The sequence below is a fragment of the Strix uralensis genome, chromosome 6, assembly GCF_047716275.1.
Source record: "Strix uralensis isolate ZFMK-TIS-50842 chromosome 6, bStrUra1, whole genome shotgun sequence".
NCBI classification, from domain to species: domain Eukaryota; kingdom Metazoa; phylum Chordata; class Aves; order Strigiformes; family Strigidae; genus Strix; species Strix uralensis.
The window spans coordinates 20,643,359-20,671,330 of record NC_133977.1 but is presented as its reverse complement, the minus strand read 5'-3'; the positions used below and the strand labels follow the sequence as shown (position 1 = coordinate 20,671,330).

The window sequence follows — 27,972 nt, the reverse complement described above, 5'->3', positions numbered from 1 at the left end:
GACTCACCGAGGAGAGAGCGGGGCGGCACCGCCCAGGCTCCGGTTTATTCTTAAACGTCCCTCAGAGTTCCCCTCCCCTCCCCGCTAGGCACTGTAAGTGAGGAAGGGCTCCGTTCCGCGCCCGAACGAGCGCCAGCTCTCCGCCTCCCGTCCCGCGTCCCACTCACCGGCGGTGGGGGGGGGGGGGCGTGGAGCGGGCGCGGGGCCCCGCCCCGGGCGGGGGGAGGTGGAGGGGCGGGGCGGGCCGGGCCCCGGATGCAGTTGTTGCCCCGGCGGCGCCCGGTTCCTGCGCGTGCCCTCGGCCTGTCGCTGCCACCGCCCGCCCGCCTCCGCGACATGTCGCTGGTGGCGGAGGCCTTCGTGACACAGCTGGCCGGTGAGGGGCGGGGGCGGGCGGGCCGGGCCCCGCGTCGCGTCAGGCGCTGCGCCCCGGGTCGCGGCCTGAGGGTGGCGGCGCAGCAGGAGCCGCCCCGCTGGGGTGCGGAGCCAAACCCTCGCGGCCGCGGGCCCCTGAGTGACCCCTCCGGGCGGGGCCCGGGCGCCGTGGGGGCGAGCCGGCCAGGCGTGCCTCGGGGAGAGGGGCTGCGGCCGGCGGGCCGCGGGGTGCTATGCGGAGCTCGGCCCTGGGCGCCATTGCCCCCGCGTCGCCCGCCCGGCGCGCCGGGACGAGGGCAGGTCACTGGCACAGCTGCCCGCGGAGCACAGCGGTGGACGTTCGCCAGGTCCCTCCTTTAGGGGGCCCCTGACCCCTAGCTATGCCAGGGAGCATCTTTACTTTTGATTTAATAACTTCCCTGTCTTTAAAACTATTTACATTTCTTTAGTCATCCAAAAAGCCGCATTGTATTTATAATTTTAGCAGCTGGGGTTGGGTCCCGCTCTGTGGGAGAGCTCAGTGTGGTGCCATCATCTCCCTGCACCCACTGGTGTGTGCCGTGTTTCCAGTGTTGCTCTTGTGAAGCTGAGAAATGTAACGGTACCTTTGTTACTTGTTAGTGCTCTTGTGATCTACTGCAGCCGGGCCGTGTAAAGTGGACATGAGCAGTGTCATAAAACAGAGATGTGTATCACTGTGGAGTTACTTAGCAGAGAATGGTATTAGTCTGCTCTGAAGGGGAAAAAAATAACAGGATAATTCCTGGCTAGGAAGTTCAAAATACATTTAGCATGTTGCACACTGAAAATCAGTGCATTGTCTGGTTTGTACTTACTTGTTATTATCTGTTCCTTATTTCTTGATGCTACACAAGCTCACAAGCAATAAATACTGCAAGGAAGCAGCATTTTAATTGCTACTGACCTGTTGAGGAGGAAGCCAGTGTTTTGTCCCAGGAGCTGGGCCTTTGGCCACTCAGTGGAGGCCCCAACGTAAGAGTCTGAGTTGGGTTCTCTGCTATGAATGTATGGTTTCCACAGCAGGCTTGCCTGGTAGGTAAAGTGAAGGTGGTGGATCTTCAATATGGGTGTGTAGAGGTACCCATAGACAAGCTTGAAAGTTGTGCTGGGCTCTTGGGTTGGCATTCATTAATTTGTAAATGTTAGCATAAGCCATGCTTACATTCTTAAGGGCCAGAGCCCTGGATCCTCAGAATGTGGAGAATATGGTCATGATCAGCACTGCTTCATTCTGTTTACTAGCCTTTATGATCTCTTCAGTATATTTTATTTATATTGTGAAACACAAGTATCATGACATATGTGAGTAGATGTTGCTTCTGCTGCGTTCCTCTGCTCTATGACCTATATTCTAGAGTGACAGCTGGCTGATATTTACTTTTTTCTAGAATTACAAATACAAACTCAAAACTATATTGTATGTAGGCATCTCATTGCTTTCTTATAGAAAGTGTTGGATTTTTCTTGCAACAACTTCCTGCTAAACAAGCAAATCGTGGAATACAGCAGTGACAGATCCAAATGAAGTGTAGTGTAAGGAAAATGTGTGTTTGAAAAACTGGAAACAAGAAGACAAAAGTTCTGCAACAACTGGCTCTTTCCCTCCTTGCTGAAGCGTTTTTTTGTTCCTGTAGAGATTCTTGCCTCCCCTTTGGGGTAGTTGCATGCTGCTTATACTAGTCTGAGTTGCATGTTAACAATTGTACTATTAAGGTGGTGCTTTGAGGGCATCAGAGCTGCTCAATTACTTCTGAACCCTCCTACAATTTAATAAGCTTAAAACAGTAGCACCTCGTGTTTTATCTGTCAGACACAGGTTAAGTGATGCTCATTTTCTTTTCATAGGTAAAGTAATATATAGGCATCTGATAGAAAAATACTGGCAATACTCCACTATTTTTGCACAGCAAAAATGGTTGATGCTTATTTTATTAATCTTGTACTTCTGCTGGATATGCAGCTAGTTACTGTGACTCAAGGCACAGTACAAATCCTTTTTAAGACTTGTCCACTGAATCATTCTTTAAAACAAAATTTGCTTTCCCAAAAGCGAATCAGTGTCAAAAGCAGTTATCTGACTTGAAAATAAAAAATACCTTTGCCAGTGGGTTGTGGCCATCTTAGCTCGTCTGTATTGTGTACCAGTCCCAGACTGGAACTAAATAATCGGAAAATCACCTGGCTTGTTCATATGAAAGATTTTTTTTTGGGGGGGGCAGGGAGTTATCTGGGATCTTGGCCAATACTCACAACACTTTTAGATTTCCTGAGACATTGCGCAGGCACAAAGAAGATATAAATGTAAGAATATTTGTGAGGAAGAAAAATGGTGTATCTACAAGGAAAAAACAACACTTAACAATGACACTTGTTTTAATAGCATCTTATCCCTGTATCTGTGGTTGTGAATACAGCCTTTCTGTTAAGTATGTATGTAAATGTAAGAATGATTAAGAATTTTTTCCATGTCCATAAGAATGAAATTTGATTGGCTTGTCATTGAGGATCCTGTTCATGAAGACAGTCGCTTTGTCACGGCAGTTGCAATGAACTACTGCTGCTCTAACATCTAACAGCTATAAAGCATGGGTCCTTGCATGCAGGTGTTTAAAGACGATCATCCCAGCATAGTTTGTTTTCTAGAAATGTTTTGAAAGCTGAGGGGAGGGTTTGAGTAGAGAAGAGGAAGGATCATAACTTTCTTTTACACACCGACTTGCTTGTGTATGTATTAGAATATATATATATTTTAAGTACTACACATTTTTACCTTTCCTGCACCTTATGCATTCACTTCTGACTTGCCTATTCACTGTCTCAGCACAAATTGAAACACAGTGAAAAACTTTTTATACTGTGAGGATGGTTTCACATTAGAGCAGGTTGCTCAGAGCGGTTGTGGAGTTTCCATCCTTGGAGATGCTCAGTACTGAACTGGACCCAGCCCTGGGCAACCTACTGCAGCTGTCCCCGGACCTCCAGAAGTGCCTTCCAACCTCAGCTGTTGTGTGACCATCAGTTGTTCAGCCTGCTTGCACTGCTGTGATAATTCAGCACCCTCTCTGTGCAACATGCATTCACCTGCTGCTTTAATGCATTAATTATTAAATACAAAACTATGACTAAATCACTTATGTGAAGTAAAACACTTGCTTTAGTGCCATTCAACTGTTTGCTTATTCAGAAATATAAAGAGGTTGATGCTGTGTCTTGTGGAATAATAAACAAATATTTCCATAGCTTCATGAATAGCAAGCATGTTATGTCATGTTTTAAATCATCTATTTCTGAACTGTGGAAAATATTAATTGGATAATATGGTAGAGAATTTGTTTAGAGTAGCTCAGCATCAATCACATATTAACGGGATAGGAAATGAGTGTTTATACTGTAAGAAGAATTAGAGTGCCAGCTTTCAAGTGGTCCAGAACATTAATCTTTCTAACTCTAGTAATTTTGAGAACCTGACTGCTCAAATAATCTATAAAAGATTGTTGAAAAGATGTTTAATTGATCACTAAATTACTCAATATGCTTTACTTTTTTTTTTTTCCTGCAAAACAGTAGTTTTAGATCAGTGATCAAAAGAGAGAAAATAATGTCCTTGTTTGTCCTTTGATCTTTGGAAAATTACTTCTGTTTATTGCCGTTGAGTTACGTGCAAGGGTCTTATGCTAGTTTTAATACTAAGAAAAACGAATGCAGTTTGAAAAACAGATGCCCTTCTGCCTTTAGATATTTTACATTCTTTGTGAGTCTACCTCCAATGTGACATGCCAGAGCAAAAATAAATCTCTGATGTGCATGTTTTATGTATTGAGACAAGCTGCAATTTGGCTGAGAACAAATACATAGGGAATGAAACCTGACCAGCTAAATTGTTCCTGCACATAAAGACATAAAATTTAAACTGAGTATGCATTTTGTGCATCAAAATGTGTTAACATTTCCTGCATGTTAAGGTGAAAAAAATAGTTATTCTTGCCTGATAATAGGTTGTCTGCAGCATAGATTGTTTAAGCCTGCTGCAGAGGTGCTTGTAGTCCAAAAGAGGTGATTTGAAAATACCAAATTTGTCAGGCTGCATGATTTTATTTTACAGTGTTCTTCTGCATGTGCTGCTTCTTTTTTTTTTTTTAATCAAACTAAAAGGAATTCCTTCAACTCTTGTTCAGTTTCAGTAAACAAGTCTCTTGCACTGCTTTTGCCAATTTGTGCTCAGACACATGTTTTATGACATGATTTGAAGCAATCCTTTGAGCAGAGGGGAAAAATGACTTTCACAATTATTATAGTACAATACATATTTCATTTTGAGATATTGTTATTTCTTGTTTTTAAGATGCAATATAATTGCGGTTTATAATAGAGTATGCTTCTATAGTTGTTTCTGGCTCCATTAAGACTAAGCAGTCTTTCTCTAATCAGCATTTTATTGGTACATGTTTTCTGCTAAAGTAATAATCTTCTTCTCTCATGCCAGAAATGAGATTGCTCAAGAAATAATGGTAACAAAATTAGTAAATGAAAAGTAACACATATTTTGATATTGTCCAGTTTGATTTGCAGGTGAGCTTTCATCAGTTGTAGAACAAGCTGGATATGAGTGCTGTTTAGAAGCTTGACTGTTCAGCTCACAAGAGGTCACAGAAGAACGGCTTTGGAGAGGAACCAGATTTTTCTTCTTTCTCACTCTTTTTTTTTTTTTTTTTTTTTTCCTTTTCTCTCTCTGGTCCTTGGATGCTCTGTTCTCATGACTGTCCCCAGGCACTAACCTGGTATCTTCCTGTAGGTTTGGACCCTATGAGCTGCTTCCTTTTCAAAACAGGAATGAATGAAAGAGCTTGGTTTCAGTCCTTTGCTCTAGTTGAACAGGCATCGCATGTTGCTGCGCTGCTGGGCATTTTCAGCTGTCTCTTTTGAAAGTGAGTGAGAAACTGCAGGTGCGTGCAAGCCTTGGGGAGGACAGAGAATCCACACCAGGTTGTGAAATTTTTATTATTATTTTTTTAGTTCTAGTCTTTAATTATTAAGAAAATGACGTAGATGTCATGTGAACATGAATGTTTTAATACAAACTGGAAGAAGTTACATGTAGTAGTAAAACCTATGAAATGTGTAGGAAGGATTGGAAACATCAAAGGAAAATATTACAATAGTGCTGCAAAGAATGCAGAAAAAATTGATACCAGTCTCATGTGGGGGAGGAAAAGCCCAACAAAAAACTGGAATGTGCATACTGAATTGGAAAGTAAAAATGGTGAGAGATGGGAATTTTTGATTGTTCTGCCTTCTAGCTGTTGTATAATGAAAGTGAAGCCAATGTAATGCTTGCATCCCTAGCAAGAACTTTCAAAGTCCAACTGCATGTGTGGGGTTTGGTTTTTTTTTTGCATTTGAATGCCATATTGGAGAAATTCCACACTTGTAGTGTGTTCACTGAAAGCCTTGGAAAAGAAATGAGGAAAGCTGTGAGGATATGATTAAGAGAACAAGATAAACGTTTTCAGATTTTTAAGTAGGGAGTCTGCAGTGTTTCCCAGAGGTGGGGAAGAAGCTGAGAGGTGCTATTTTAAATACCAATGTCTGTTTTGGGTTGACTTAAGGACTGTAAGCCCTAAGGCAACATCTTCCCCCTTGCTAGTGGCAGTACTTGGCTGGCTGACTTCACTAGTGCTAAGTGTTTGCACTTCTGCCCTACAGAGCTCTCCTGCCCAGAGATCTCAGCTCTTCTTGCCCCTTTGCAAGACTCAGGCATAGAGAGTTTCTGTTATCATCACTTTGTATCTCCTGGTACTGCTGTGCTCAGGACTGTGGGGAAGATAGGAAAGAGAGAATGAACGCAAGCCTTAACAAAAGGCCAGAGGGATGTATAATTGTGCTGGGTGAGCAGGAATTGTGTGTGTGTGGAGCAGCTTTTGGAGCGGGTGTGAGATATCGAGGTCCTGTCTGGTGGGACAGATGTGTAGGATATCTGTTGTGGATCAGAGTAGGGGTGCTGTGGATGAGAAAGCAGGGAGCTTCCTTGGGGCACCTTGCAGAAGTGGTGTTCAGACTGCCTGCCAAACAGGACTCCTCCCCAATAGGGGAGGAGGAGTTCAGACTACCACAGAGGAGCAGGGATCTCAGTCTAAGAGAGCTTTCAAAGGACTGATTTAGAGTATACAAATGTAGCTAACGTGGCTAAGAAATGTCCCAGTCCAGTAAAGCATTCTCAGGCATTCATGAGTATCATACCTCCACTGTCCTACTCTTCACAGCTCCTGTGCTTGAACTTTTACTTCTTGAGTCAGGGCCAAAGAGGGTCAAGGGACTTAAGTAGCACAAAGGGAAGGGATTGATTTAGAGATCTATAAAAAGCTATAATTAAGAATTACAGAGTTTCTTTGAGATGGAGCATTTATGCTGAATATCAGGAATAAGTAAAATGGCTCCAGCTTGTCAGGACGTTATAAATAAATCTTTTGAGATCATTTATCTGGCACATTCTCTGATTTTTGTGAAGAAATACAGATGTTGATTTAGGAACAACTTATATTTATGGATTTGATTTTGTTGAGATTTTTTGGCCTCCTCTCCTGACAAGAGGCGTGATTCTGCAAGCATAGAGATGCTGAGCAATCTCCCTCCTGTGGCCTCTCCTAGCAGTGAGAGTGCTGAGCACCCTGGAGGATTAAACTGCAGATGTGCACACTCTGGAAAGTCAACTCAAAGACAGTAGCAGAATTGGACTAATGCTTAAATACATGCAATTAATAGCTTTCTTGGAGGGTGAAGAAGCAGATTGTGTCATGCTAAATGGCTGCTGCAGTAATGTCACACGCTGACTCTCTTAGTGGTGCAGCCACAGGAAACTCAAGTTTGAGAATTGCTGCTGAGATTGAGTCTTTACGTTGACAGTCTGCTTGATCAGTAATTACTGAACAGTCATGATTTATCTGAATTGTAATATCTCTACAAAGGAGGCCTGGGATGGATTTAAGCAAATGATGTAATTATTTGATACATGATTTAATGCATACTGTTTAGCTTGTGTGAAAGTTGGTTTTCATTTGGCATGGCGCTATGAAACACTTTTTGGTCCTTTGTCAGCAGAGCCAGGGAGTTGCTGATGCTTTCATTTTTTCTTGGCCCTGGTTAGTTTACAGGATCAGGCCAATTACATGAAATTGATCTGTACTCGGTGTGGGTGGGTTGAATTGGTGGATCTTAAAGGTAATTCACAACTTCCTCATACTTCCTTTATCGATCACCCTTAATGTATGAGATGTATATTTTTAACTACTTTGCTTCCATAGTCTCTGCAGTTTCAATGTATTAATCAAAATATACCCCTCCACTTATTTCCTGTAATAAGGATATAGAAACACATAAATTCCTGGCATGCTACTTGAAAATATGACCAATTTGTATTACAAAAAGAGAATGACGTGATCACCTGCTTCTTTTTGATGCATCTTAACATCAAGTGACTAATAATCCTCTTTCCTTCTGGAGACTGTGGCATGGCTTTCCGTGTGGTTTTCTTTTGGGTTACTACATCTAGAACACAGTGAGAAGCAGGTCCCCCCATAGCATCAGTCTTGGGAAACCAAAAAGGGTAACTGTTTTTCTGCTGATGGTTATGATGTTTGCTGCATAACGTTTGGAGACTTGTAAGTATTGTTGTTGGATGTGGATGTTGCCCAGATGTAAGACAAAATTTCTTTTTAGTGTTTACTCTTGTGAGAAAACAGTTTTGAGGTATCTCATTATAATTTAATCAAATTTGTACCTAGGGAGAGGCTGAAGGAAACTGTGCGGAAATAATGTGTAAGTTAATCTCTCCAGCTGTAATATTGCAATACAGTGATTCAAATTAATGCCAACTTTGTTTTTAATAGAGGATACCTTGCCTCTTGGCTGTTTTAACAGGCCTTTAATGCCATGTGAACCAAACTGATAAATACAGATATTTTAGCTTTCCTTCTTTTTATGCAATTTTCATATCAAAGTGTTTAAGAAGAATATAACAGAAGGGAAACTGATCCATGCAAATGTGGTGACTTTAGACAAGGAGTGGTCTTTATATGATCCATAAACCTTTCAGAAAATTGCTCTGTTTGAGAAGATCATATGTTCCCGGGCCAGGTCCTAGCCTCACCTATACAGCAGCACACAGTGAACTGCATGGAAGAGACCATTAGTCAGCTGAATACCTCATTTACAGAAGCAGAAAGAAGATATCAAAGGATAAATTGCTGGCATACTGAGGATTCAGTAAATCTTAGTTTATAGGAGATCTGGTGCAGAAATTGTCTTGATTTACTTATCACTGTATAGTTTCAGTACTTGAGAAATAATCAACAGGATAGTAAGATTCAATGTTAATTCTTTAGCCTTGATTCTTATTAGGCTAGTTTTATGACAGAAAATTATTTCTGTCTGCAGTGTCTTCTAAAAGTGTTCTTGCCACACCAAAGTTCTGTGGTATTGCTAAGATCTGGGAACAACATCATTTCAAGTTAAGTGTTTTCCTACAAAAATTTTAACCTGTTGATGACTTAATTTCCTATGCAGGAGGGAACATCTTGATGCCTGAATCCTGAGGTCTCTGGCATTTGTCTGTGGCTGATATTCAAGAATGCTGCAGTCTGATGACAAGTGTGCTAAATGAGTGGCAGACTAGCAGGGCAAACCACACCGCATACCCTACTACTTGAAACTGGCTATTCATACTAGACTGCTGAAATGGCTAAATTGTTGTTTAGCATATTCGACAATTTAACATGCAAAGTATTTCGTGTCTTCTCATTTTTGGAGTCTTTATTTTTTTAAGTAACAGGATTAAAGGCATAACTGTAAACCATTTATTTCATTATATCTCTTTGATCATTGTGAAGCTGCTTGGGGAAGGTGGATGAAAATGTCTGTTTCCTGCATCCATCCAGGCAGCACTGACACAAGATGAATAGTTTCCCAGTAATTCAGAATGTAGGAGCTGGAACCAAGTTTTGTGTACTCGCAAAGAGACTCCGAACAGCTTGGACAAGTTATTGCTGGGGCTGAGGCGCTGTAGAGCATCTTGGGAATGTGGAGTTTCCTCTCGCACAGACTTCACTGGGGGAATGTTATTGCAGCCTCTCATTCTTTGAATTAAAATTCACCTCTGTGCAAGTATAGTATGTTCTGTTTTGAGAGCATTAGTTGGAGCCAAGATGTGCGTAGGCCTCAGGTGAGCTGCTGATCCCCTGCTGATAGTGGGATCCAGTGCTCTTAAGTATCTCTTCTTATAGCATATGTGCATTCTTCTCTCTTGCTGTCCCAGAAGTATTTGGGTGGATAAAGTCTTATTGAAGTGACAGTCTGAAACATCTGGAAATGTTGAAATCAAAATGCTATTTGAAATTCTGTTTCTGGCCTTAATGTTGCGCAAGTAAAACATTTCACCACAAAATCTGAAAAAATGCACCTAATGCAATACATTTTTAGTGGCAAAGAATTTGATGTTACTGTCATGACTCATTCTGTGTTTGGAAGCTTTTTGTGAGAGCAGAAATGATGTATTTTCTGAGTCATTCTCTGACGTGACAGGTGAGGAGTCTAGGAATCTGTTTAAATAGATTTTACAAACCTGAGTAATTAAAACTCCAGTGGGAACATGCAACACACCAGTTCACAGAATTTTCTTCTCAAAGTCTAATTTGACACCTAAGAACCCTGTTAACATTTTGAAATCTGCATTTTCTATGCTAAGCTGTTAATAAGTAAAACACTTTGACTAACAAACATGTTGAGCTTAGTGAAATTTTCATGCATTTTTAGTCATCCACAAAACCAAAGAATATTTTATGTAGGTGGTCTACTTTCCATTTGACTTCTTTGGTTGTTGTGATGTTGCATCTGCCACATTCTCAGCTCCTAGGATACCAAGGCTTATGCAGTGATGCTTTCTGTGTCCATCTTCTCCCTTTAATTCTCACTTCCCAATAAATTTTGAACTCAAGCTCATTTCAGACAAACTTGGCAGGGAGGACTGATCCGCAGATGGTTGTTTCCTGTAACTGGCATTAATACAAGCAGTGTGGTAGAGGAGAAGTAGGGAAAGACAAAGTATGAGCTTTGCTGGTCCTGAACAAACAGCAGACAATCCACATGAAAGACTAAATATTTGAATTCGTTAAGTATGGGAAAAGTTTCGGTAGGGTGGGAAAACAACTTTTACTAAAGACTGCAAGCCTGAGAGACAGACCCATTGAAAACCACACAATAGTAATTCTTCTGATTATGGAGGCAGAAGGAAGAACCAAATAGTTCCTTATTCTTAAGATATGTAGAGAAGCTATTCCTGTAAGGCATACTTCCAGGCAGTTATTTCATCCTGTGAGCAGCTAATGATAAAAATGTCTGTGTAGGATCTAACACATAAATGTGATTCTGTGTTGAAAGCTTCTGAAACTGAATTGACATCACATTTGTTAATTTTCTTGTTATATACCTAGTGCCACAGTAGCCATGGTTAGCAGGGAAGCGAACATTTACAGACCAGAAGATTATAGCTGCCGAAGGATAAACTGGATTTGACTTCATTAGTGCACAAATGATAAGTTTGTGAGGAGTTATTATAGCATTAATCAACTTGATGGATTGGAAATATGACAGAACTGAAGCAGCGTGTAATATTAGTGCCTATTATTCTACAAATTATGTCTTCACCTACATTCATAAGGCAAGAGTCATTGCCGTACATTAAAGATGTTACACACTTTCTCTTCTTGTGGAGGCATATGACATCCCTTTAGTGATTCCTCCTCCTCTCTTCCCCCAACTAGGTTCTGGTCTCCCTTAGCTGCATGTTTTCACCTTACAACTAATCAAAGGTGGCTTGGGAGCTGATACTTGAATTTAGATTGCACCTTATGAACCTGGGCCTCTCATGTAGCAGTGTGTATTTAAACTTCTTGCTCCATCAGAAAAAAATATTTAATACTCTAAACATCTTGGTAGAAAGAGCGTGAGTAGAAGTTGGAAGGTATGAGACAGGTAGTGAGTGGGTATTGAGTTCTTTGATTTCCAGAGGATTGCACAGGCTTTGTGTGTGTACCTCTGGTATTCTGGAACACAATCTGCTGCATGCAATCCTGAATGCATGCTGCAGAATATTTTTTCCAGGATATGAGTAATAATATATGAATCTTAATGTGAAGTTGATTGTTTTAAAATCCAGTCTGTATAGTGATAGCAAAATCAGTTCTCTTTTATGTGGTCTGTGTACAAAGAACTGAAGGCCTCAGTTGAAGGCTCGTGATTATGTGTCCATCTTGTCCAAATGCATTCAGGATTCTGACCTCCCTCTGGAGACCGTCAGGTGCCAAGTGCGGGGGGTTTGTTCATATCCTTTTCTTAGAACTGCTGAAATTTGGAGATTAAGGTGTACTAATAATAAAGGCTGAGATTTTCATGTGGCTGTTTGTCCTCATTTCATTTACTTGTCAAAAGACATGTATTAGTATGTAACTAAACTGTGAATGAGTGAATGCAAAGATTTTAAACTACCCTTGTCCTTTCTTTCCCTCAAGTTGGGCGTGTGCTCCTATGTACTGAGACTGTGGGATAAAGACTTCATATCGTGACTAATGACATTAGGGTCAACAGATGTGGTTCATGAAAATCTGTATGTGATCAGTAGCATGTGGAAGGGAAATTAAAGCCGATAAGGACAAGCAAGTTATAAAAAAAAGTTTTACTTGTGTTTCAGTTTATAGCATGGATATGGCATGCCTTAGCAGCGGTGTAGTTTTGAATTCTGCATACCAAGAAGCTGTTACATATGTACATGTACCTCCACGACTGCATATAGCTTAGTGCCAAGGTCAGACTGGAGTTAGTGTTTGAATTTTTTGAAATATACCTAGCTCTTTTGTTGGAAAATTAAAAGTTCACTTGATTTTTGTGGGCCTGAAATATTTCAGCCATGTGCTTGTGTGGCCACTTCCAGTTTGGGCCAGAATCCAAGAGTTTTAGATATAAATCTGACATTTCAGTCTGAAGAGGGTCAGGCAAAATTTTCAGTAGAAGTGGGCTCATGCAATTTGGAGTTCTCTGTACTGTTTTGGGCATGTAAAAAGGATGTTTTCCCTGGTTGGCTGGAGTATTTACGAGATCAATGTACCTTCATGACTTAGTAACTTCTGTAAGTGTCTCAGTGTCTGGCACTAGTAAGTTTGCTAAAGTATAGTAATAACATCCTTAATTTCCTCATTCCATTTGCTCTTGCAAGACTTCAGTGGACCTGAAGAAATATATGTTAGATAAATTATTTTAAACAGTTAAGGCTATAGTACCGCAGATACTATCTTAGTCTCTTTTTATTTAAAGAAGTAAATGTACTTCCACCTCAAAAATTTTTACTCCAGGGCAAAACTTTAATGGAGGGGTGTAAAACCAATAACTGCTACAATAAAACATAAAACATTTTTTCATGACACTTAAATGTGATTAATTGCTTTCTCATGCCCATACTAGTATAGCTCTGTGCCTTAATGTTAGAGGCAGTGACCTTTGCAAAACTGTGTACAGTATTACAAGCTTTACAGTTCTGTATGACTTCCATAAAACTTAATACTTCATCATGAGTATCCAAAAAGAATGATAGTTAGATAATTGTGCATTTTTTTTCCTTTGCATTCTAAGGGTGAAGACACAAACAATGACATTCTGAAGCCAGTGGTGTATTTCTGTTTGAACCATGCATAGCTATTTATAGACATCATTGCTTTAAAAAAAAAAATTATGTGATTAGAGCATTAATTTTGTTTACAAGTAGTTAGTTTGGTTAGAATGCAAGGTTTGAATTGGTATTTAAAAATAGATTTTTAATCAGACATTAACAAGGAATGTAATGGAGACAAAACAATGTGATGACCTGTTATCTTAATGCTACTATTAACAGTAAATCATGCTGATTATTATTTTTGCCTTCCCATAAATTCGAGTGATGTGTGATTGATTAAGTGCAGCAGTTCTCAACTGGAAGATGTGATTGTCTTATTTCCTTTTTTTTTTTTTTAACAACTGTTCAACTGTTTTGAACAACTGATGATGCAGTTTTTTTAATGTATATTGACATTCCCATTTTAGGGTTCACCAGTACATCATTTATAGCAATAGGTAGTCCCAGTCGTCCTGGTGGGTAGGTTTGACCTGTCCGAGCACCTGGTGCTGTGGGTATTCTATAGGACCAGTGAGGACACAACTTTAAAAGGCAGAAAGTTTTTCCATTTCCTCAAAGCATTCTTCACACTGGGTTTGGAGGTTTGTGCCTCCCTGTTCTGTGTCTTGTTCTGTTCTTTCCAGAATTCTTTGTTTAATACCTTAATAAATAGTTGCTCTTGAGAGTGGCCAGAGTTGTGATGGGAATGTGCACAAGGATGTCTTTATGGTGGAGGGAAAATAGCTACTTTAGCTGCTTGAGAATTACAAGGCCATTCTGTAACGTAGCTTGAATTTTAGATTTTCTTGCAACATTAAATTTTGGGACTTAGTTTTCTGCTCTGTGTTGTCCCTCTGGGAGCAGGAGAAGTATGGGGGAAGAGAGTGACAATGGGATGTTTTTAGGGCAGGCTAAATCTTGCATCAGCATCTTTGAAGTTTGAGCTCCTGCTCTAGGTAATGTTTGTGTTCAGTTAGCATCTGCAAGTGCATTGTTGTTTGGCTTGCTTAATTAATTCCTTTTCTTTCCACAGCCGCAGAGCCTTGGCCTGAAAATGCTGCGTTGTATCAGCAGCTGAAGGGTGGGTACACTGGTTTTTGCAATTAATGATTACTTTATTTTTAGAAAACACATTAAATATGCACTAAGATAATTAACTGCAAGGAAGCACAGAAACTGTTAAAAGAGTCCTTTGTGTTGTTTGTCTGGTCAGAGGTTTTAGCTACGCTTGCATCTGCCAATATAAACCAGCTATTCATGGCCTATAAGGTCCTTGGTTTATTATTGACTCATTATATTGGCTGCTGTAGGCAGTGTAAAATGATGTGGTTGCAGGCACAGTTGGCAGATTTACTGCACCAATAGCTGAGGCAGCAGATTTTTGAAGTCTTGTGGTAAAGTGGGCTCTCAGTAAAAAGGAACTGTTAAAATGTATAGGCTAGGATGGTTCAGGCTCCCTTTAGCAGCTCTTCATATATCATCAGATCACATTATGGCCCCCATTTGGGGCTCAGCAGCCTGCTACAGTTGTCAGAAGACTGCAAAGTAATGAAGACTAATAGGTAGCAGCCCTAGTCTTCTAAGCATGGAATTTTTATTGCAGTGAACTTGTCATCTTTCTTTTGTGTGACAGACCTAGACACAGTGTGCAATATTAACTGCAAGCCGCTTTTATAGGTTTCTGAATGCTTTTACTTTTTAGCCAGAGGAGTTATGAAGATGCGGTTTTATTTAACTTTGATTAGGAGAAGAGTAATTGGCATAAAACTCAAGCATTTGGTTTTTAGTTGTGAGCATTTTTTTATTGTACGTTGGTGGTAATGTATGATAAATGCAATTGCATTTGCAGGAGAAATATTCCTGGTATTCTTTTTTTCTCTTTCTTTTTTTAATATTCATATCACAGGTTTTCTAGTCCAGCTGCATAATAATTATATATGCGCTCCTTGTTTTATGCATAAGAAATGCAACCCAGAATGGCTTACAGTTACAGGTCAGTAGCTAAATGGGCACTGTTTTTTGTAATTGTGTTTTTTTTGTTTTTTTTCTTTCAACAGAGGAACAAATTTTGCTTTCTGATAATGCATCTTCCCTTGCTGTTCAGGTAAACTGTCATCTTTTCTAAACTAAAGATGCTAATTCCATTTTATTTTTTGAATGATTATTTAGCTAAAGTAACTGTATTTAGCTAAATGAATAATTTAAGAATTATTTCTGTCAAAATCAATGACTTCTTTCCTGTATCTGATGTGCTTTACATTGTCTTTGAAGTGCCAGAGCCTAAAGGACGTGGAGATTTTGAGAATCCTATACAGAGTGCTGCTACTTGTATTTATATTGGTCTATGTTTGTACAATGTCTGCTTGTTTACCTACTCTGGGAACTGTGCATGGTTTCCATCTTTTGTCACTTGGTATGCTACTTTGTCTTGTAACATCTTGCATGATGCTTGCTGGTTATTTAATTCTTAAGGCTAATACTGCCCCAAACTCGAGGCATATTTGCTTCATGCTGTGGGCATCAAATCTCTGTATGTGTCTGATAGGTTTTCTCAATTTCATCATGTATAGAGTTGAGATCCAATGTGGTTTTTAGAAATAGTCCATATAATTGACAAACTTGCATCTCTAATTGACTTAAGAGCACCTCTGTGGCTGTGAAGTCTGTGTAAACCCCATTAACCTGTTAGGTTTAGTAAACCCAGATCTCAAGGGGATGTTTTCCCCATTAGTAGAGAGGGCCTGGCTGTCAGAAGTGGTGGTGAGCAGGATGTCTATAAGGTTCCTGTTCTTCACAGCAGCTTTGCTGCTGCTTTGCGTAGTAGGGAGTTGCACAGTTCCCCTGCTGCTGGCTTTTTGTGTGTGGTCTAGCTCCGAGAAGCTAGAGGCAGCAGTCTTTGAGGACTATTCAAAAACATCACATCTCATTTAGCCGAAGTGGGACACTTGGAGACTCTGAGTGACATTACCAGTAAGCAGGTTAGGATCATTTGATCATGGTAACTACTTCCAGGATCTCTAACTTCTTTCCTTCCAGTCTGGCAATCTAGGAAATACCTCTAAGACTAAATTCTGTACAGCAAGAAGATACTTTTATCCTTTGCTGGAAAGAGGAGTCATCTTTGATACACCAAATAAATGGGGCCGTGCTTGTTTGTTTGGGCAGCGTGTTTTGTATCATGCCTTGCAGTAATGCAAATAAGTGTTTTTGTTGCTCACTTGATCTTGGAGTTCCTTTTTACTCCAGCAACTGGGTTTTTTTTGTGGTTCTCATGAATTTTTTTACCATCTAACAATACCTGTAGGTGTGGCTTGTATTTAAAACACAAAAAAAAGATGCAACAACATAACCCTAAAATTTCCTTTTCTAATGCATCATTTTGCTTTACTGTTTCCAGTCCATTGTTATCCTACACATGTCACTTAGATGATAAATTAACTATAATATATTAAAAATGCTTGTTTTTCTTCAATATTCTCTAGCTGGACAGCTGATAGTAGCCATGACTATAAATATGGCTCTGGTAGATATCTGATCTTAAACTTTATAGAACGATTTTGCATTGGGGAATCATATCTATTTTGAAGAATCTGTGTAACGTGGTTGTGACTGCAAAAGAATAGCTATCCTTGGTGTCTTTGGTCCATTTTTAAATAATACTAGGATCTGTAGTTATGTATTACTAGCTTAGTGATCAGAAAGCTTTAAATATACTGGTGTGTTTTGCATAAGGAAATTGCTGAGTTCCTCTGTTTTAAAGTGTACTTCTTATTCTGATGAGAGCCTGTTTATCTTTTACTGGATATCTTTTTGCTGGTGGGTTTTTCTTTAGGGGTGGAGGTGGGGTGTGTTCTTTTCCTGAGGAAGAAATGGGAATGGGGGATAGGGGAAGAAATAGTATCTGGTACCTGGGACTTTTTTCCCCACTATTGCAGTTCCTTTTTCCCCTGTTACTAATTTGGGGCACATGAATATCACCAGAGCAGATACATAGCTTGTTCATGGCTTGTTGAGCTTCCAAGTGGTGAAAACACATCAGAATTTTGAGTCCCTATGATCAAAAGAGCATGTGGAGTCAGCCGCCATCAGATCTTTAAGGAACATGGTTCACAACAAGACTCTAAATGTGCTGCAACTGGTCTTTCAGATCTTTCTCAAAATCTCCTTGCAGCACCTCTTCATAATGCTGCCCTGGGATAGCTGTTGGAGGACATATATACAGGTAGCTACATATAAAATAAAGAATAAAATCCCGTGCCATAGTAAGTAATTAGAGTAAAAGTTGACTGTTTTAAAATTGACGACCTTGCAATATGGGATGACATCTTATATACCTCTTGTCAGCAGAGCAGATCAAACAGCAGAGCAAGTTACTCTCCGTCTAGGTGTAACAGACTGTTGCAGGCATTTTGTTTGAATTAATGAGTAGTGAGGGCTGCAGATTGAACATAGGAAGTTGGTTGAGCCTTGCTGTTTTATTAATGATCTGACTTATGGCTTCTCATTGTGCAATGAAATCTGGACTTCTGACTACAGCTACATGTCTGATAAGAGAGGGGAGGACAGAGTCTTCTGGGAATTGCTAAGTGACTGTGGTGGTACCTTCAATAGTTAAAAACCAACCAAGTCAACAACAACAACAAAAATACCCCTCTCATCTTGTGGAACTTCTCTGCAGATTCTGGTAGAGTTTTCGTTGTTGTTATTTGTGTTTGTTTTTTAACTCCTGCCCATTGTTCTTGGAAACAGGCTAAATGAATAATTCCTTTGTCTTTTAGTGCGTTCAGATTCTTTATATTTGCTGAAAATGCAATATAACTTCAGATGAGCTAGTGCATTATCTCTGGTACATCTTGGTGTTTGCACTCCTTGTTTGTTAACTTGAAGTCCTGTTGAAAGTGAAGCCTGTTTGATCTTAGGCTGCAAAATCTTGATATTGAATGAAGTTTTACTTTCACTGCAAATTAATTAAAATCAAGGGAAAATACTGATCAGTAATGATTATCCAGCTATGGGAAAGAGAACGTTGTACGTAGAATGAAGGCGCTGTTCTTGTGAGATGTTCAGCCCTCTTCCCATTAAAGTTAATGAAAACACATATACCTCCTGGGTAACATGATTCACGGTTAAAACCATTCTCCTGTTATTTATTGTACAGCTTCCATTATACAGCATCCCTGCTTATCAGTCTTATCATAGTAAACAAAAGCCACCAAAACCCAGAAGCAAATACACAACTTTATTTCAATAACAAAACAACTCCACAACTTCAAGGAGGGAAAAATGGAGTTTTAAATGGATTAAAACTGAATTACCATAGGGGAGTGTATTTCAGTCTGAAACAGCCTGTCCCGGCCCTCTTTCCCTGTTGGTGCCTGGTGCAGGTAAAGCCTTTTTGTTTAGTGCCTGGGTGGAAGTTGTGTGGCTGAGTAGGAGGGAGGGGGTTAACACAGCTGTGCTGTGCCAGGCCTCTTACCTCAAATGGCAGCACAGCATCTCTCTGCACTGTTCCAACTTGTCAGGCGGAGGAATGTGGTTGTTGAGACTGCCTCTGTTATTACAGGTTCTTCTGAAATCTTTATGCAGGTAGTCACAGAGTCTTGCTTAAAAGGCTGTCTAAAATGTTCAGGATTGTGGAAATTCTCCTAGCTATCCTGAGGTTATAGAGCCTGCAGCTCATTATGTTATGTATTAATTGCTTGTGCAATTGATGTCCTTGTAAATGGTCTTAATATATTCCAGGAAAGTGCATTTAGAATTGTCTGTTCTTAGTCCTGAATGACAGAAGGATGTTTGGGCAATTTAGAATTGTGTTACACAGACCAACTGCTTATTTACTTCAACAAGTAATCAAATGAATGTGTAAATCATGCATGATTAATTGCCCTCAACAGATCTGTGAATTTTTTTTTTTCATGTGTGTATATGAATTGTGGGGGTTTTTTTCTCTAGACAAAACATTAGCAGAAATTTGAACTTGTTGCTGAGGCTTGAACAAAGGCTTAGTACTGAAATGAAAATCTGACAATATCTTCTTTTTTAAAGAGAATAAAAGCTGGAATTCTTCATGATGAGAAATGCAGTATCAACATAATCAATCTAGCAGCATTGCGTTGTAGCTGAAAACATGCTTAAATCTCAAACCATACAGGTACTGTTTGTGAGTGAAACATCTTTCATATAGTTCGAAGATGAAATTACCCCTGAATGAATAGCATCTTCATTTATCTTCAAAACCTCTGTGCTACCAGTGAATCTACTTGTTCTGCATTCTACAACAAGAATTACATTATACCATTAGAGCAGTATTGTGCTTCAGTGTAAAATAGATTGTTTTGGAGAATGAACGTGGCTTTGCTATAAATTACGTTCACAGGTACAAAGGAATTTGTAATTTTGTTTAAAATAGTCACAAATATAATTAAGCTCTTAATTTATGTTAAACTACAAATGTGGCCATTACCATAACTGGATTAGGAATTTAATCTGTCACTCAAAGAATGATACTGAACAGTTTTCATTTATAACCTTAGACACACTATTTCAGTTACAGGGTCTGCAGCTGTTTGATATGAAAACTGAATTATTCTGTATATTTGTTCATGGTTTTTAATTTTAAAATGTGTTCCTACAATAAAGTAGAGAATAACTCTTTAGTTGTCATCACATATTGTCCTTTGTATGCTTATGAAATAATGTAAAAATGAAAACAGAAAACTCCTTTCACTCTTTCTTCACAACAGTATTGTGTGAATGCTTTTAGAAGTGCTGCTGAATAAGAGATGGCTTGGAATGGCTTGTTCTTTATTAAAATCTAATCATGAATAGATCTTCTTCAAATGAAGCCTGGAGTATGCCATCTGAAAATAGTGTTCCTCAGGTGGGGACATAAGTTGTGAACTATTTGAGTCTTGGCATAAGTAATTTCATTCTTGCCTCTGATCTCAGAAACTGCAATCTGGATATGATTTACATTAAGTTGTAACTCATTTTTAATGAGTATATGTGTTTGCTCATATGTATTATTCTGAGAGGGGACTGGAGGGGAAGAGGAGAGTGTTGTGATGGAGCTCTGACAGGGTGATTCGCTGCCTGATTTGTGTTGTTTCCAACTGTTGGTGTCCAGACAGCCCTTCCTTAGCTGGGGAGGGCAAAGAGAAAAGGAGAACAAGAGTAAAAATGGCACCTAAAACAATTTACTGTAGAAATAAATACAAAACTCCTCCCTCCCTTCTCTTACTCCTTCCCATTGTATTTCATGCACAGTCATTTTCCATCCTTGTCATCATAGGAAGACACAATGGCATCCCTTTCTTGCATTGTTTCAAGGGCGGCAGCAGCAGTGGAGATGAGAATGTCAGTTGTGTGAGAAGAGGAGTAAGGGGAGGCTGGGGTGAGTTGCCCTGTGGCTGGCTGTGGTTTCTGGGCTTTGGGCTTTGGAACTGTGCTAAAGCAGTACAAAGGTGATTGCTCTGATTATTTTTTTAGATAATTGAAATCCAACGTACTACCTACATTTTGAATTCGAAATTGGGCAGGCTGTAAGAAAACAAAACAAGCCTTCAGTTGACAAGCAATGCTGTTGGTGTAAATGTACTCCGCAATTCTGTCAGGAGGTGTCACTTGCCATGATTGAAATGAATGATAGGCATAAGATTGTTGATTAATTTTATAGCAAGTGTCACCTCAAAGCTTCCTATCAGCCCTTTTCACGTAGTTGCTGATACTTCCTTCTCTCACAGCAAAAATACGAACTGACTTGTTCTGTGCTGCCGTTGAAAACAGAGTGGCTCACGCTACTTCCTGGGAGGAGAAGGCAGTGCAATGCAAACTGTAGTGCTGTGTGGATCAACTTGCAGTAGAGCAAGAAAGGCACCGAGAGGCTTCTCCATGCTTTTTCTTCAGTTTGTTGTCCTCCCTCCCACACTTCCTCTTCCTAGTCTATAGCAGTAAATATTGGGAGGGCAGGGAAGGAGAGGCATAATTCATCTGGTGGCACCTTTTTTCCTGCCTCTCTGTTTCTACTCATGGACTTGTAGCAACTTTCCACCTCCCTGTCTACAGCAAGGTCTCCCATTAAAAACAAGGTGCACAGAATCAGTAGCAACTTTGTAGAATTGGTGCTTTCAGTCTGGAAGAAGAGAGGGAGCATTGCTAAAAATATATTTTTCACATTTCTCCCTTCCCTTCCCAGATGCCAGAAGAGTAGGTGATGCTACAGGTAGAGAGGCTGGAAGAGCATGAGAGGGGAGGCTGTTAGCCTCCAGGGAAGAGAAGCAGATAGCATGTGTGGGAGAGAAGCTGACAGACCCTATTAAGCTGAATCTTTATTTTTTAATGCCTTTGTCTGTTTTGCACATTAACCTCATCCAAAGAAAAGACACACTTTGTTCCAGAAACAATTTAGAGAAAAGTGTTTGTAGCAGACGTTGTATTCAACCTAAGTTACTAAACTGGACAGTAGTTTTCCAGGTGTCTGCTTCGGTCATTGACCAGTGCCAATACTGCACAAGAAATCAGGCCCCTGTTTTTAAAATTACAGAAACGCAAATAGTCAGTGGAACATATGGATAAAGGAGGTGCTCCTGCTGATGCCAGGGGAATAAACTCAGTTCTTCCCAATCTGAGATTTCATTACCCTTGTTTTATGCTGCATTAACTACTATGAGCCATGAAATTACTCATTCCTTTTAAAAGGCTGAGCGTTTTGGTTTGATGTCCTTCAGTTGTAGTGAATTCTGTACATTTATGCTTGAATGAAGTTTCCTTTATTTGTGTAAAGTCTATTAGGCAGTCATCTCTTGATCTTCTGTAACATTAGCAAGGGGAGATTAGAATGTTAATCCTACCTCTTTATGAATTGATCCGACTTGTTTACTCTTTGGATAGGTGTTAAGCATGAAAAAAAATTTTATCCGTTCCATCAGGAATTCAGTTCTCCTTTCCTTGCTTAGAGTTTGTTTGGAAGAGTTGTTTTCAAAGTATCAATAAACATTTTCAGTGAAGATCTTTACAGTTACTCTGGATGGGAAAACTTTACATGAAGTAACGTGTACCAGTTTTACTACAGACGTGAGAGCTATTTTTTTTCCCCCCTCTATTCTGAAGAACTGGAAATGCTGTAGTATTATTGCATGAGAATCCTAGGTGCTGGAGGAGATCCAGGTTCTGGCCTACAAATAGTCACCCTGTTGATTCTGTGCTAGTACATTTTTTTCCAGAGGAGAAAAGAGCAGGAAATGTAATGCTGTTCTTTGGAATTGCAAGCATCTTTGCAAAACCATGACAGGCTGTGCTCAGTTAAGTGTCTTGTTTCTAGTTTTGCTGTTACTGCTTTGCTTACCAATTTCAGGTGAATTTTTGCAGGAGCTTGATTAACTAACTTATGTGTCACTTGGAATTCAGCTGGCCCCTTTCAGTCCCTTTTTAAGTTGATCAGCCAAATTTATGGTGTTAACAATAATCTCTGATGTACTAGAATAAGCCTGGGCCCTTGATCTTTCAGATTGCTCAGCTTTTGATGCTGTGTCTTTGAAGGGGTGTTGATATCTTCATAAATCTCAGCAGAACTGCACTGGGGTGGTTTTAGCCTTCAATCTCTTGCCTTTCACTCCAAAAGCACTCAGAGGAGCTGAGATCACTCCCATTTGTTGATAGTTTCTCTCACAAGAAAAGCAAGGGTTTACTTGCTTGTTCAAATATGCAATGCTCTGAGCTGGAATAATCAGTGTTCTACTACATCTTTTATCAGAGTTGGAAGTCATGGCAGTCCGATGCCATCTGCACACCAGATGTGCTGGTTCTTGACATTCTACATGAGTGGTCAAAAAGGGAACAAATCCTCCCTTGATCACTGGGCTAAAGCGTTAAATGAGATAAAGACTCACAAAAATTGCTGCTTTGTCCTATATTGTCTCTGTAGGATTTCTTTGATCCGTGCCAATCTCAACTATTTTGGTAATAGCTCATGCCACTTACTGTCTAACATCAGTTATTTTCTAAAATCTAATTTATCTGGTTGAATGCATCAGAAAAAGAATTTTGAGATTTTCTGGCAGTGGATATTTGTAAGAATGCATTGGTCACGATCCTTGTCCATCTCTTTTTCTAAAAGAAACCATTATTTCCATAAACATGAAATGCATTCACTGTGCTCAAGAAGTCAAAAACACCTGTGCTGTTAATAATTTCCAAAGCCTGTCAGTTACATCAGTGAAAGAATGTAAGTACTCTCATAGCAATGCAAATTGTAAGGCTTATTTCTTAGGCTGAGCCCTCATAGTTTGGGATAATACTGTCTCCTTTTATCAGTTGACGTGTATTTTTTAGTCAACTTGAAGGCTGTCCAGTGGACCATTAGTTTAAGCTGAAGCAAGAAATGGATACTGGCCTACTTCTCTAGGTAATGATTAGTTCAGCAGTGTAGATCCAATAAGGATTAAACTTATTTCATATGGTGGAGCTTTCCTTCATTTTCCTGCAGAACAATATGTAAGGAGCACTTAAAATTTAATAGGTCACGCTTTGGATATGAATTACAGCTCAACGTATTGGTCTTTTAATTCCCTGGGCTTACATCTTTTTAAAGATGTAATAGAGTTTTTAGTATTTTTTTATTTTTAGGTTTATTGTATGGCATTAAATGATTTTGTCTTCAACTCTTTCACTGTTCTGTTTTCTCTTGGTTTTGTGTTTCATTACTATTTCACTGCTAATCTTAAAAGACGATGCTAAGTATAGACAAAGATGAAGTGGAATAGGTGTTGGCACATGGGTACCCAAGAGGGTTTTTGGCACAGGCCTTGTAAGGCTGCTGGAGAGGCAGCTCCACTGGTCAGTGTTTCTGAACCTCACAGGAGGACTGCTGGGATGAATGCAGAACTGGGTGGATTTGCCCACTTTTAATCTTGAATCACTCTTCAGTTTCTCAAGCTCAGTCCTGGTCTCCCATCTATGAAACATTCATCAGAACTTAAGATGACTATTCCAAGGAAGTTTTCTCAGGTTTTTTGATTTGGTGTTTAGGGTCTTTTTAATTTTTTTTTTTTTTTTTTAGAATTTTTTTAACCTCACTGAGGGTAGACTGACTTATTTCTAAGCTTACTAGAATCTGCAGTTTATTATGCAGAGTAGCAAATATTTTTATTTAGTTAATATTTGTTCCCACATTAGATGTCAATTCTAGTTCAGCCTCCTCTCTCCTCTTTCCTTTATGAAGTGCAAAAAAGGCACGTGGATGCAGCATGTTTGCATTTCTGTGATGCCAAAATGGCAACATATTCTCAATCCCCTTTGCACTAGGCCAGAGACTGAGGTAGAATTTCCCTGCCAAATGTAATAAAGGTCAATATTCCTTGGTCTGTGGATGTTTATTGAGAAGGAGAGAGAGAAAGGTCAGGTTCAGATTTTTGATGGAAACTTGGCTGAACTCTTTACATTGAAAAGATTTTATTTATAGTTTAGCCTCTACGCTGAGGACTGTTTTTCAGTCACAAACTGTGGTTTTGGTAGAAACCTTGTACTGTGTAGGAGCCAATGTACGATATGATGTACAGTAGGCAATAGTTTGCTGAAGCAACTCATGTAACCAAAGTGTTCCGTGCCAGTGTCTCCCTTTTGACACGCTGATACGAAAAAGTAAAAATAGTTCTTTTGCTTATATGTGTCTCTGCACTTACAAGCTTTTCAGTTATTCATGTGTTGCCCTAACTCCAGTGCAGTTCAAACTTTTTTTCTTCTGAACTTGCAGTGAGAATAGTACATGGCGGTTACAAAATTAATCTCTGGTTTAATGCAGAATTGCAGAGTTAATATAGTGCCTTACTGCGAAAGAAATTCATTTGGGAAGCCTACACCAAATGAAACCACTTATTTTTGAGATGAAATTCAACAGCTAAGGGTTAAGTAGTGTGGTAGAAGTTCAATCCTCTCCTCCCAGCCAAAGATGAAGTTCTTTGGAGCTGTTGTTTGATGCCATCAGCTCCACTGCAGCAAAATAGTGTTGAGATGATGCTGTTAGCTACTGCTAGAGCTTTCAGAAGAACGACGTCTGTGTACCAGCTGAGTTAGTGTATGTTTTTGGTGGGTTAGATCGTGTCCAACAATGGCATAGAAACATGTATTTAATTTAAACCAAAGTCTCTGTGTTCTTGTTTCTTAACTATTTCCAAAGAAGCTGCATATGAAGCCCCAGTTTGGGCAGAGACATGCTGCATATAACAGTAGCTGGAGCAGCCTGGACATTGCCAGGTCCTGCAGAGCCAGCAGGCAAAGGGGAAGAGATCTAGGACCGAGACAGACCAGTGCCTTAAATTCCTGTTTAAGAATTAGTCTTTTGGGTATTCCTGCTGTTGGCATGGAGTTTGGGATGCTAAGACAGCAAGAGCCTCAATTTTTGGTGGACTCTGATGGGTGCACAGACTTAGAAAGTGGCGTGGTGTCAAATGTGGCCCGTACCTTGTATTTTCTTTGGGTGATTGTTGCACCCTTAAGCAGTAATAGAGATTCTAGTTGGGATGAAGCACTCTAGAGACCAGTTTATTGCTAAATAGTACAGGACCTGCAGTATTTGGCTTATGTTGACCATGGCTAGTACCCTCTCTATATATATCTGTGTTTCTGTCTCTCTGTCTGCATGTGTATGTGTATTGACTCCCAAGCAGTGCTTTAAGTTAGAGTTAGGCTCAGGAAGTCAGAAGATGTAGAACCCCAGGTTTCTGGTGGGTTTTGTAGAGCCTCTGCAGTTCTGAGGCGGGCTCTTGTCAGCTGTAATCAATGTCTTGTGTAGCAGCTTGTGACCATAGTTCCTTGCTTAAATTGGGATTTGGATTTGAGTTACATCATCTAAACCTGCAAGAGCCAAATGTTGTAATGGACTGTGCAGTTCTTGGATTTGGTTGGAAAAGGACCAAAACTTTCGGCTTTTTATCCCTGGATTGGGTTAGAGTTTGGGAATAAAGGACTTGAAGAGTGCAGGAGAGAGGAGAGGGGCTGTTTGGGTTGTTTTTGTTTGCTTGATGGATACTATAGAAGCCAGAAAGTTAGGAACAGGGCTGATGCCAGTGTTAGTTCATGCCTTATGGTCACATTTAGTGCAGAGGTGAGCAATCTCAAGGTTAAAATTCAAGTTACTTTGACGTCTGTGGTTAGGGTCTGAGTATCTAAAGCTGTGAGAGTGCAGTTTACTGCCATATCTTGCAACCTGAAGAGCTAGGAGGAGGCTCATGTAGAAAGTGCTGTGTTACAGCAGCATTTTTCTTCATGGTGTGGGTGTAGCCTTCTTTGTGTAGGCTTTTTTCACCTCAACCCACTGTGGATAAATAGGTATAATTTTGGAATCTGGAATTGTGACCTGTTGTCATTGGAAAGACAAAATGAATGATAGAACTTAGCTGAATTGTGAGAGACTCTAGAGATTAAGAGTTAACCTTATTTGCCATGTTCTGTCCAAATTGCAAGTATTTTTCTTGGTATTGTGGTATTTCAATGGAAACACACTAAGGATTTTGTGGTGATGGCAGGTGCTGACAAAAATCAGTATCCTACTGAGAATGCTTTGAATCTAAGGTTATAGATAGAAAGAAACAGTAAATTGACCAGTTGTGCTCTTCATGATTCACATAAATTAAAGATGATAAATACTTTCTCCCAAAGCAGACTTGTGCTCTGACAGTATCATAGAGCAAAACTTCTGGCAGCTATTGTAAATATAATGTGGGAAGGTGCTGTATGTGTTTGCCAGGTTACCCAACGTGAACTTGTTTAGCCAGCTTTAGCCAGAAGCAGTAAGTACTATGATTTTCAGGATGGGTAAAATATTGCTTAACTTTGTACAGCCACAGCATTAACTGTGTCTGTCAGATACTGCTTCTTTGCTCATCTTGGAAAAACGGTAAAAACAGATGAAACTTCACTGGAAGAATTCCAGTCAATGACTGGATGATAAACAGTTGTCTAAGGAAGTTAAAAACCCCCTGGTTTTCTTTCACCTACCCTTCTTTCTTCCTAAAAGCAATATGCAAGGAGCTGTACTTCATAAGTGTGTGCTAGGAACTAGCTAAAACATAGTCACATGTATTGAGAAGAACGTATTTGTTTGTCACTGGTGTATTAATGCTTTTTAAATGCGGCTCTTTGTTTCCAGGCCTTTTTGCAAATGTGCAATCTGCCAATCCAGGTGGTTTGCAGGGCAAATGCCGAGTACATGTCCCCATCTGGTAAGTGTGGCCTTCATTTAGATTACTATGTTATACCTCCATTTTGATACCATGGCAACTACGCCTTGTCTTGCTGATAACAGTCGGTCAGTGCTACCATGTGTGGGTTGCCTTCCCCCCCTCCTCTCCAGTGCAGTTTCTCCTCCACAAGCAATTAAAACAGTCAAATGCAAAGTAACGATGGCACAATGTGTAACTGTGCCTGTGAATGCAGTCCCTATATAAAGCATTCAGACAGTTCAAAATGCATGGTGGAAACTTTCTCTCAGATGCTCAAGTGTGGTTGTGTCCTGAAGCAGAAAGAGGTATGTTTCTAAAAGTGGCTTTATTCTTCATCCAGGGAATATTCCAGTGAATACTGTTATATTTTCCCATTGCTGAGGTCAGACAACACCAGAGGAGGAGTATCTTTTGTTACCCTGTCTGGGAGATGATTGCCAGGATGTTGATACAGGAGGAGACTAAAGGGTCCGTTATTGCTTTTAAGGGTGACGGGCAATTTTAAATCTTTCTCTGATCTGTGAGACTGTCTGGAAAAAAATCCAAACCCACCACCACCAAATGATGTATTAGAAAGGTAGAGAGCCTACCTTTTGCTGGAGATGACAGGTTGCCTAAAAACATCCAGAGGTTGGCTTCAGAAGGTTGCCTAAAAATCAGAGAGAATTG

At 39.9% G+C, this 27,972-nt stretch overlaps 1 protein-coding gene across 3 annotated transcripts in view; it reads left to right on the top strand.

Annotated features, from left to right (window-relative positions):
• Positions 1-243: 243 nt before the first annotated feature.
• MTX2 (metaxin 2) overlaps positions 244-27,972 on the top strand; it is a 35,388-nt gene continuing 7,659 nt past the window's right edge. For all 3 annotated transcript variants that reach the window (XM_074873158.1, XM_074873157.1, XM_074873156.1), the window contains exons 1-4: positions 244-376; positions 14,121-14,168; positions 15,145-15,191; positions 27,231-27,303. In XM_074873158.1, coding sequence (XP_074729259.1) covers positions 256-376; positions 14,121-14,168; positions 15,145-15,191; positions 27,231-27,303 — 289 coding nt within the window. In that variant the 5' untranslated portion in view covers positions 244-255. The remainder of the gene's footprint in view (positions 377-14,120; positions 14,169-15,144; positions 15,192-27,230; positions 27,304-27,972) is intronic.